This window comes from Schistocerca piceifrons, chromosome 1 (genome assembly GCF_021461385.2).
Source record: "Schistocerca piceifrons isolate TAMUIC-IGC-003096 chromosome 1, iqSchPice1.1, whole genome shotgun sequence".
NCBI classification, from domain to species: Eukaryota; Metazoa; Arthropoda; class Insecta; order Orthoptera; family Acrididae; genus Schistocerca; species Schistocerca piceifrons.
The window spans coordinates 399,214,607-399,226,994 of NC_060138.1; the positions used below are offsets into that span (position 1 = coordinate 399,214,607).

The 12,388-nt window shown below is 44.2% G+C and overlaps 1 protein-coding gene across 1 annotated transcript in view; it reads left to right on the forward strand.

The window, feature by feature from the left end:
- Positions 1–12,075, forward strand: part of LOC124794210 (CLIP domain-containing serine protease HP8-like) — a 75,340-nt gene extending 63,265 nt beyond the window's left edge. The window contains exon 6 of the mRNA XM_047258080.1: positions 11,550–12,075. Within this exon, the coding sequence (XP_047114036.1) occupies positions 11,550–11,863 (314 nt within the window). The 3' untranslated portion in view covers positions 11,864–12,075. The remainder of the gene's footprint in view (positions 1–11,549) is intronic.
- The last annotated feature ends 313 nt before the right edge of the window (positions 12,076–12,388 follow it).

The following is a 12,388-nucleotide window of genomic DNA, read 5'->3' on the forward strand; positions in this document are numbered from 1 at the left end:
CCGTATTATTTCTTACGCTATCAATAACATCAAAAATCACGAAAAGAATAGCAGTGGTACATCCCAAGAAACCGCAAAGCGACGTCGATACTTGAAATAAACAAAACGCGCCGCTACTGCAAATCTGATATGCAAGCTTGAACCCCACATTTCTCGTAATCGCGATGTACTTGACATACTACGATTCAACAAACGGTGTACTTATTGATACACTGTTAAGTGGACTGGAAACAATACAGATGTCTGGCCATACACAAAGAAAAGTAAGGGAAGGGTTTGCTCATTCGTGTTTCATTGAACTTTACTACAGTATGGTACTAGAATGAACAAGACGGCAACGAAAATCCAAATATCTCCGGCCACGGTGAGCATAATTAACGGCTGGCCAAGTATCTAACAAAGAGGTAAATAATAGTTGTACATTTCTGTGTTGTAGGTAGTTGTATGACTGGATACCTGCATTGTTTCCAGTCAATTTAATCACAATGTAAATGACAATAAGTACAGCGTTTGTTGCATCATAGTACGTCAATCACATCGCAATTACGAGCAGTGTGGGTGATTACACTTGCATCTCAGGATGTTCAATAGCTGCGTGTTCTGTTTATAAGCATCACTTTTGCCTTGCAATTTTTCGGGGTGTGAATGACGTTTTGCGATACAACTAAAGCCATTCTTTCTGTGATTTTTCGTGTCACTGATTGCGTAAGAAATAATTCGGGCTGCCCATTACAAAAAAACCATACGTTTGTGTTGAAAATAATATTTGCTTGCGATTTAGAATGTCTCATAGTATTTACTTTCATGAGCCCCTGCCTTACATTCATACTTCTTAAAGTCGTTTACCAATATCTGTTGTTGTTGCAGAGATATTTGCACTGAAACGTTTAAGTGGACCACCCTGCACATACACACCGATGAACCAAAACATTATGCCCAACAGTTTAATAGCGTGTTGTTTCTCTTTTAGAACACAGTAGAACATATATTCTGCGTCACGTGGACTCTATAAGTCTTTGACAGAATTCCAGAAGTATGTGGCACCAGAGGTCTACTCACAGGTCAAGCAATTCCCGCAAATTTCGGGATGGTTATTTACAGCCTAACACCCGGCACCCAATATGTTTTCCAGTGGGCACAGATCGCCCGCATCTCGTGGTCGTGCGGTAGCGTTCTCGCTTCCCACGCCCGGGTTCCCGGGTTCGATTCCCGGCGGGGTCAGGGATTTTCTCTGCCTCGTGATGGCTGGGTGTTGTGTGATGTCCTTAGGTTAGTTAGGTTTAAGTAGTTCTAAGTTCTAGGGGACTGATGACCATAGATGTTAAGTCCCATAGTGCTCAGAGCCATTTTTTTGGGCACAGATCAAACAGATTTGCTGGCCAAGACTTCAGTGTGAGTTCACTATAATGACCCTCAAACCATTGTCGTAAGATTCTGACCATGCAACACGGGCAGTTATCCTGCTGCAAAATGTTACAGCCTTAAAGGGAGAGTTCAAGCACGAAGCGATGCAGGTGATCCGCAGTAATGTTCATGTGGTCCACTGCTGTCATGATTCCTTCGATGACCACCACAGATCCCACCGAAGCCCTACTCAATTTTTTCCCTTAGCATAATTCTACCCTCACCGGCCTAGCATCTGTTGCCTGATGCATGTTTCGTGCAGCCATTCGCCTAGATGACGGCGTGTAAGGACCCAACCATCGATATCGAGTAACAAGAAATGTGATTCATTCGACAGGCGACACATTTCTATTGATCCACAGTGAAAACTCAGTGATGCTGTGCTCACTGTAATCGCAACTGATGATGTCGTTGGGTCAACACAGGAACACATAGGGGTCGCATAAAGTGAAGCTCCATGTTTAACAATGAACAATCTGCTTCGAAAGACTTGTGCCTACGCCAGTATTGTACGTTGCCTTCAGATCTATCACAGATCACTGCCTACCCTGGATTACCCGATGAGGAATCCTCCAACTTCTACGTTACGTAATGAGGCGTGGTTGTCCAGTACGATACGGCCTCCTTGTTATTTCACCATCCTTCAACCACTTTCCGTAGGTACTCACGACAGTAGTACGCCAACAGGGGACCAGCTTCGCATTTTCAGAGATTCTTGTTTCCAGTCGCCCTTTGTCAAAACCTCTTATATCGGTGAATTTCTGCATTTGCGGCCCGTATCTTCGTTATAATGTCTGTCTATTCGCGATCTCTTGCGCTTATATTCTTTCCTTATTGCCTCACTGCCCTCAACTCCACCAGGAGTGAGCAGTAGTCATAATATTTTGGCTCATCAGTTTATACATATATACGACAGCTTCAACACCGAGCAGAATACATTTCCCTAAAACGAACTTTATTTCACATATTGCGTATATCATTAGCATTGTTGAACTGTCCATAATCTCTCAGTATGCTGTGAACTGCTAGCACGTACGTGCTACATTTGTATTCCGCAAGCCACGGCTCGGTGCGTGGCAGAAAATACATAATGTATTGAACCTGTATAATTTCTGTCTTTCCTATTCAATCCGCGGATGGAATGTGGGAACGAAGACTTTCGGTAGACCTGAGTCCGAAGGTTGGTTTGAACATCTCAGTGCCTTTCTACGAGGGGGTCTCAGAAAGTAAGTTCCACATGTCGTCCCACGCCAAGATCAATGCGCAACAGGAGTGGTGCGTTGTCAGGAGTACTTGTTCTGGGGTTCTTGCAGACACAGTTCTGCTTTGGTAGGTATAACAGACGCCTGTGCGAATGAAATTGAGCGATAACTGTAAACGTACTCCAAATTTCATTTATGCGGAAGAGTACGATTCTTGTGGGCGTAACGTCTCCATGAAATTCTCGTGATACACGGACCAAATGTAATTTCGTATCCAGCCGTAATGAAATAGTGCCAACAGTTTGTCCCAGGACGCACAGACGTCAGTGACGTTGACCAGGAAGGAATGAAGGCCATCTACGCCAACCACAGACGACAACATTCAGGCAATCGAGGAACTGTTTTGCAGCAGTCGTAATTTTCCGACGATCATGACGTTCACACAGCGATTCCCGAACGGCTGCGTTACGAAGAAGCGGACTTCTATAGTCGAGAAATTGAACGATGTGCAATACGCTGCGACCGTTATCTACAGAAACTTTGCGGTTACATATCTGTATCACTTTAAAGTGTAGAGTTACCAGGCTTGGCTCTGAGCGCTATGCGACTTAACTTCCGTGGTCATTAGTCGCCTAGAACTTAGAACTAATTAAACCTAACTAACCTAAGGACATCACACACATCCATGCCCGAGGCAGGATTCGAACCTGCGGCCGTAGCGGTCGCTCGGTTCCAGACTGAAGCGCCTAGAAACCGCACGGCCACTCCGCCGGCAGAGTGACCAGGCCTGCCATAATAACATGTAATTTAATTTTTGAAGTCCCCTCGTAAGTATGATCCTGTTGGAGGATTGCCTTGTATATTGTGTATTAAACTGTTAAACCGGGGACCTAGAAACGACGCAGAGGCTTCATCCCGTTTAGCCCTCAGTGGTTCACAACCCCATAACAGGCCACACAGCAGTCCACCCACCTCACCGCCGCCCCATGCCGAACCTAGGGGTATTGTGCCGTTCGGCCACAGTGGACCCCCCCCCCCCCCCCCGCGGGAACGTGTCATACCAGACGAGTGTAACTCAAAAAGTTTATGGTGTACTCGCACATTGAGACAGTGTTTGCGCATAGTGTAACTTCTTTAGGCTGAATGAGGCGAACCAGCCCGCATTCGCCGAGGTAGATGGGAAACCGCTTTCAAAACCATCCACATGCTCGCCGGCACACCGGACCTCGACACTGATCCGCCGGGCGGATTCGTGCCGGGGACCGGCATGCCTTCCCGCTCGGGAAGCAGCGTGTTAGACCGCGGGACAAGCCGGGCGGGCGAGGATTGCCTTACTCCGGCCTTTGAACTGACATACCCAGCTAGTTATGTGGGGAGCTGCTGTTTAACATCAACTGCAAACCACTATGAAACTTGTCATTTTAGACATTATAAACCATTACCAGAGGTGAATAAAGAGGAATAAGTGACAGAAAAATCCTAGGACCAACAGGGGGTCGCACTCCAGGCGTTTGAGTTGTAGTTTGTCATTAAACGTGGGATGCCTTATTGCAAGTGACGATTACTGCTCCAGCTCGCCTCCATGCTGTTCAGGAAGTTCACCTCGTCGTCGGAGCTGAATCGCTTTCTGGCCAAATGTGCTTTTAACCTGGGGAACAGGTGATAGTCACTGGGCGCCAAGTCAGAACTATAGGGTGGGTGGGTGATTATGTTCCACTGAAACTGTTGCAGCAGAGCAACGGTTTGCCGAGCGATGTGTGGGCGAGCGTTGTCATGGAGAATGTGTACGCCCTTGCTCAACATTCCTCTTCTCCGGTTCTGAATTGCCCGTTTGAGTTTTTTCAGAGTCTCACAGTACCTGTCAGCGTTAATTATGGTCCCAGTGAAAGAAGAGGTTCATAACTTTCTGAACATCATGGCAGCGAGCTGGTATGACATGAGCATACAAAAACTACCACAGCGTCTACAAAAATGCATCGACAGAAATGGTGATTATGTCGAAAAATAGTTAAATGTTCAAGCTGTAAACTGATGTAAACCATTGTAGAAATAAACAGGTCTATGTACTTATAAAAAATAGGAGACCTTACTTTTGGGATTGCCCTCGTAGGCTAGGATAATCAGCTGCGACAGACCGGGGAAACGAAACGCTAAGAGTAGTAGATGGGTTTTGCTGTTTGGGCGGAGAAGCAACTGACGACGGCGGAAGTACTGAGAATACAAAACTCCGTCTGGTAATGCTTTGTACAAAAGATATATATGTTAACATAATATAAATTTACATGTTAAGAGGTTTTTTCCGAAAGTATTTTTGTGAAGTTTGGTGTTAAATGGAAGAAAACATGGACGACAAACAGGACAGGCACGCAGAGAACAGAAGCTTTTGAAGTGTGGTGCTTCAGAAAAAGCCTAAATGTTAGATGGGTAGGCGAGTAACTGTTAACGAGTTATTGAATCTAACTGGCGAGAAAAGAGCTTTATGGTACAAATACGTTGATAAGAACTTCCTGACGCGACAAGAAACCGTCAGTCAGAGTAAAATTGTACAAGGAGACAAAAGCTTGACTGCAGGAAGCGGGTTTAACTGGGTAGGGCACAGTGGCTGCGCTGATGTGAAAAAAACCTCACGTGTTAAACTGTTGCCTCTAATCAGTCTTAGGGCTGGTGACAACAACAAAAATAATGTCAGCGCACCGGACAAAATATTAGTCTCCCCCTTAAAGAAGCACACTGATCTCTTTGGAGCTTTACAAATGGCGCGGAACTGGTAGCGGGAATTCACGCAACCGTGCGGCGCAGGCGTAAGGCACGGCGGTGTTGTGAATGTGCCAATAGCTTGCTTGGACGCAGTACAGTTACATGGGTCGCCGTGGAGACATGAGAAAAGGCTCAAAGTGCTGCCATGCTTGGACGTGCCCGTAATTTCACCGTGAGTGAAGCTGCCGGATTTGTTGGTGTACCAGCGTGGACTATCAAACGTGTCCAGAAGAAATGTTACCACTTGCAGCCCTGTAATAGGAACAGGCTGTAAAAAATACTGATCGTGAAAAAATCCTAATCGGCGGGGAATGGAGACTAGTGTAAAAAACCTGTCGGTTTCTAACTCGACAGGAATTGCTTCTGTCAGTGGATGCGAATCCATCTCATCCAGTTACTGAGAGAAGATTGGGAAGGCACCGGCGTGCAGAGGACGTTCGGAGTCGGATACCTCGCAAATTGCTCTCAGTGGCACATAACGCTGAACGTCCCCAAGGGGCAAAACAATGCAGAACCGGTCAGTAGCTGATCGGAGGCGTATAATGTTGTCCGAAGAGTCGCGATTCTGCCTCTTTTCAAGGCATCGAATTTACCGGTGGCTCAATCAGCAGTGTGTAGAGTGTTTAACTCAGGATGGAGATGGTTGTCTGATGCTTTGGGCTGTTTTTCGTACCACGACATAGGCTCACTGATTTAGGTTCTGATGAAAATGAACCAGAATGTTTATTTCAGAAATCTCGGTAATCAAGTTTTGTCCTTCTTCATGATGGATAAGCTACGGGCACTCCCTTCTTGCAGGATAACAGCCGTGTTCACTGGGAGGTAAATGTACGATCCTGGTTTGACCACCAGTCAGCCACCGTATCACACCTCGACCGGCCCGCTAAACCATCTGATCCTGGCTACACACGAAAAAAGTGTGGGCTATTCGGAGCAGCGAGTGAAACATAGCAGTCAGCAGCCACGCATCTCTGCATGGCGTCAACTGGAAATGGCATACCTGAAGAGTCTTGAACAAGTGATGCTCTGCAGTTTGCAAATATTGTAAATATGTTTTGCATATATGACATATCTCTAGTAACTGACAGAACTTGTACACTCTCTTCCTTATCGACATGACGCCATTATCAAGGCGGTGGTACATGGTACTTGCGTGATATCTTCTAGGGCGTGATTAGCATTTCCTCTGGTATGTTTATGAGGAATCTCGTCCCCTGCAGTTGGCTCACTTGACCTCATATAATCTACTTCTTTCATGTGGTGAGGGATACTTACCGTGGTGCAACAGCATGGAGCGGGGGACCGGTAGGTCCTGAGCTCCAATAAAGTAAGATTTTAATGCAATAATTTTTTTGTATCCACAGGCCTCAACAAAAGTAATTTGGCACAATCTTGTAATAGATATATTCCATTTGATTAAATACAGTTTAAACAAAGCGCTCTTCGTAAGCCATTAATTGATGTTAATAAAAAATATTGTAAGGACCTTGATCATTAAGGTTACAGCGTAAACTAAACAATTACAAATATCAAAGCACTTTAAAAGGAATAAAGTAACACACTTCAGTCACAGCTTTAAATACTTGCTTACTAACAAGACTGATACACGGAGGGGTTTCAAAAGAAATAATTCATAATCAACACATCTCTAGCAATGGATCCCAACCATCACACCGAAATAAACTCGGCCCCCGTAGAGGTGGTGTGTGTGCCGTACAGTTACGAACACCACTAGCTCCAGTCGACCACCTAACTCAGTATAAAGAAAGGAAAATTACATACATGCCATACACGTGATTACGTAAGAAATATAAGCACCCAATGGACATTAAACATGAAAACGTGCCAAAAATAATCACTAGTTAAACTGAGCTTGACAGTACACCCGAAGGCATAAAAATCATAAGTTCATGCAACATCAGTGCCTAGTTAACTCTTACTTTACATTAATAGGCTTCTGGAAAGTAGCCAGAATCTAAACTAATTTCGCGACAAGAAAAGCCACTTAAAACAATGTTCGGCAGAAATACTTCTAATATGGCCAAAGCACGGCCACGGACAGAACAGTCACACCGGATCTCCCACAGAGCAAGACACACTGGTTCAGATTAAGGAATGAAGACAACACAATCTTGGTGCGCAGATGAGATGCCCGTAAGTCACCAGTGAATATGTCTCAGCAACCAGCAGCCAAGTTTGAACCTAGCAACGCAGAAATCTTCAACGCAAGCTACGCAACATGATGTCGGACGACTCTGGTAGGTAACACGGTGCATCACGCTCCGATCAACAGTGGGTACGATCCGTCCACCGCAGTGCGTGGTGCGTCTGCTCTCTGCCACACCAGGCGGCAAGTGCAGACCCCGGCGAGCAACAACACTGTGTTTGACCACTGCCGTGAGGCATCGATAGGAGACGGCGCACGGCTCCGTCTCGATAAATCTTTAAGTATTATGCCCGACATGTGAAAAATTCCACGTGATTGCACGGCTACGAGTTAGCTGATGGAAAGAAAGGAACGTCCTAAATTATGATAGTTAATGGTGTGACACTGTATTCAAATTGCTGCTCTTTTCAGTAATCCGGTATAGATTGCGACCAACCGATCTATTCCAAAACGATTGCTTCAGATGAAAATTAATTTGTAAGCTATTCCTTCAATTCTCTGTAATAAAAGATGGTTCCAACACTTTCTGCCAGTATAAAAAATTGCTTGAAATTGTACGTACCTTTCACATCGATCTTCTTACTTGTATTTACTTTTATCAGCTTTCTTCGTGTAACTCAAGATTCAGTATTTGATTTCTCTTTTAAAAATTATGCCCAGCTTTAGTAACATGTGTCAAGAGTGCCTCATATTCACAGTGACATAACAGGTTTTCTGGGGCATGGCTTCCGTCATCTGATCCTGTAAAGTTTGATTTGAGAGTCCTACTCATTTTAATTTCTACACTGTTTTAGAGAAGATTTTTTTGAAACAATTAAAGTATTTCAGTCGGAGCAAGACGTCACAATGACTCACTTCTGATAACTAGTTGAACTGAAGATTAAGTTTTAATGAATATCAATGAATTGAAATATCGATAAAGGTACGTCGGCAACACTCGTTATACGTGGTCCAAACAAAATCCAATTTCAGTTCATAATCACGATAGGATTTTGTTTAATTTTTATTTTGCGTACTTCTAGTGATTTTTGATTTTGCGTTTTTTTTATCTTCCACACCCTCTCTCCCGTTCTACCTGGTGCAATTACTATTTCATAAACACAGTTTACATTTGACCAAGCCCGGTAGTTTGTGAGAGGTTTCGAATCTCATTTTGAATCACTGAATTATCTATACACGTAGTAATTAGTCATCAGTTACAGTTACATGAAACTTCGCTTGTTTCATAAGACAAGTCGTAATCCTGACGTAAAAGTTGTTTGACTCCAAGTGAACGTTACCGCAACGCACCAGAGTAAAAGCTGCAGTCTAGGCTGAAGGTGGACGCTAGTGGCAGGCGTGTGGACAGTTTTGGAGCGTCGAGTTGCTGAGCCCAACGATTCCGATGTCTCTATCTTATTAAATAATATGTTGGCAACACTAGGACAGGCGCTAGATGTCTATGTATTTGCACCGAACAACTTTAAAGAAACATTATTCGATTTTTTTATTTATTATTTAATAGCTAAGATCACCTCAAACATAAAATGGATCCTGGGCAGCCAACGACTGTAAAATAAGTACACTGTGTGTCCCAGTTCCGTTAATTCTGTGGCCATGAAAAAAATAAGTCATGAATTAGGTTCATAAAACCAATGTATTTATTCAAAATAGTGTTTCCCTGAATCAAATCGCAGCTGAAATCGTTTTAAAAGTGTTTTGAAACAGTCTCAGGAATCCTCTACTGGAACTGCATTTATATTGCGGTATAGTTTTCTTGGATGTTCTTAATTACGCCGTAACGGTGTACTTTCACTACAACTTCAATTACGGGAACAGGCTGGGGCCACATGCGACGAATACGGTGGGTAATCCCGTACTGTGATCTGTTCGCTGACCAAAAACCCGTGCACTATTTTCACTTTGTGGGTTCGGGTGATGTCGTGAAGGGCGACCACGAACCTGCCTCTCGGTATTTGGGTTCAATTCAACGAATTCTCGCCCTCAAACACAAAACTTACTGTTGATTCTCTGCACGACCACCATCTTCCGACGAGTGTTAGACACGTACTGCTACATTCGTAACCAGGGTGCCTACTGCAGCAATGCTAGCGCTTTGACCTTCTACACGGCTGTTGAAACTTCAGTGATCGTAACGACACAACTTGCGACGAGATAACTTTGCAGTTTGTAATTTCACAAAAGCAGTGCTGACGGAATTGGACAGACTGTGTATATCCGCAGGAAGCGTGGATTTAGGACTCTGCTGACACGCACTAGCTTTTTGTTGATTAAACAACGAAAAACACGTAGATCTGAATGTACATCTTTCTCGTGTGTCACGTTATCAGAAAAACAAAGAACTAAAAAAACCTTGACAATGGCATAAAATACTAAAAATACATTTTCATAGCTGGCGGGAGTGCAACGTAAAACGTGGGAGGTGAAATTCCGCCCTATTCAAGACATTGTTTGATTAGTTTTGTTTTACGCAAACATGTTGCAGCACTTGGTGCTATGTTTTTATTTATTTATTTATTTTTTCTGATAATTATTATTAGATGTTGTCATATTGTGGAGGTGAATTTTTGGCTTAAAGTTATTAACACGAACAAACGAGCGGTTATTAGATGTTAAATTTTATGTTAGCGTAAATTTATAGTCACAACACTGAGTTGAGTCATTATTTGTTGTAGACTTACACAGTGTTAAAATACTTAGGACTAAGATACTAATTTGGATATAAGACGATTGTACGTCACTTCACGTATTTTACATGACGCTTTCAATTATGCATGTTGGTATTTTATATCTACTATGCATCCTAAAACTTGTCGTCTGCAAAGAACAAAACGTTTTCCATTCTTCATTTATTCTGGACTGAAAACCACTGTATTATATCTTGCTTTTTAGTGTGTTTCTTACGCGCTTCTTTTTGTTAAAAAAAATGGCTCTGAGCACTATGGGACTCAACTGCTGTGGTCATAAGTCCCCTAGAACTTAGAACTACTTAAACCTAACTAACCTAAGGACATCACTCACATCCATGCCCGAGGCAGGATTCGAACCTGAGACCGTAGCGGTCGTGCGGTTCCAGACTGTAGCGCCTTTAACCGCTCGGCCACTCCGGCCGGCTGCTTCTTTTTGTGCTGTGCTCTTGCTTTCTTTGTCTATGACGTGTTAAATAACGTATTTCTTTTGTTATTGTCGTTTTTAGATGTTACAGACGGATATGGTAGACTTTATTAGCAAACACAAGGTTTCAGCCACAACTTTAAACATTGACGTAGCTACGTAGTGCTCATTTGCGACTTTTCGTGTTTGTTTGTATTGTTGCCCGCGATTTCGAAGTCTTATTGACATCTGAGATTCTTAGCTTTTGTGTGTGTATGTGTGCGTGCGTGTGTGTGTGAGTGTGAGTAAGTGTGTGTGTGTGTGTGTGTGTGTGTGTGTGTGTGTGTGTGTGTGTGTGTGTGTGTATGTGTGTATGCGTGTGTGTGTGTGTGAGAGAGAGAGAGAGAGAGAGAGAGAGAGAGAGAGAGAGAGAGAGAGAATAAATTTCCTTTAATTTACGTCTATGGTCGCAAACTGTTTGTTCACAGATTACCGGTTTCGGTGTATAGTGACCATCTTCAGATCTTTGTTTTATGAGTGAGTGTTACTGACAACATAATTCGTGCATATGCTGTTTTTTATATATATCTGTTTGATGCTGGTGCTGAATCTGCATTTAACATTTGACGGTGCCACTATGGCTGCACTACATTAGGAAATTGTTTATATAAAACACAGATCTGAAGATGGTTATTATAGATCGAAACTGTGAACAAAAAGTTTGTCACCATAGATGTAAATTAAAGGAAATTTATTCTATATACGGGTCGCTGTTTTATTCGGTACAATGTCGCAGCTTTTGAAAGAGAGAGTGACAGAGAGATAAGGTGAATGGTGTGAATTTGGACAAAGAATAAACAATTTTTTTTTACGTTTCGAGGTTACGAGTAGCAGCAGTGTGAGTGTGGGTGCGTCGTCTGCCTCAGAGAACTGGAGCCCGGTGGTGCTGCAGGCGATGGTGCCGGTGGTGGAGGGCGGCGCGTGCGCGGCCAAGTTCGGCGGCGAGGCGTCGCTGCGCGTGGACCCGCGGCTGCAGGTGTGCGCGGGCGGCGAGCAGCGCGACTCGTGCCGCGGCGACTCTGGCGGCCCGCTGATGGGCACGCGGCCCGCCGACGCCGTCACCGTGGCCGTCGCCGTCGCCAGCTACGGGCCCGACCCCTGCGGCAAGCCGGGCTGGCCCGGCGTCTACACGCGCGTCGACGCCTACCGCTCCTGGCTACTCCGCAACATGCGACTCTGAAGCCGATGTTCCCACTGCCACCACCTGCCCACATTCGCACACCTACTTTTTGCGAAAAAGTCTCTTCCTTTTGTTACGTAGCACTCCGACTCATCTGGCGGAACCTTGCCAGCTGTGCAATGCCATCTTCTCGACTACCTCATCTTACATTACGTGTGAGGATCACGACGTACATTTTAAGATTTGAAAAATTATATAAAATAAGACACTTTTATCGTTGTATTTTCTCAAAGTACCTCCACAAAACTTACACTAAGGTGACAAAACATATGGGATGCCTCCAAATATCGTGCCCGACCACCATTTTCCCGGTATAGAGCAGCAGCTCAACAAGTCGTTCGAAATCCCTTGCAGGAAACGTGAGCCCTGCTGTCTCTATACTCGTCCATAATTACGAAACTGTTGCTTGTGCGGCATTTTGTGCACAAACTGACCTCTCTATTATCTCCCATAAACGTTCAGTGAGTGCCCAGATCATTCGCTCGAACTGTCCAGAATGTTCTTCAAGTCAGTGACGAACAATTG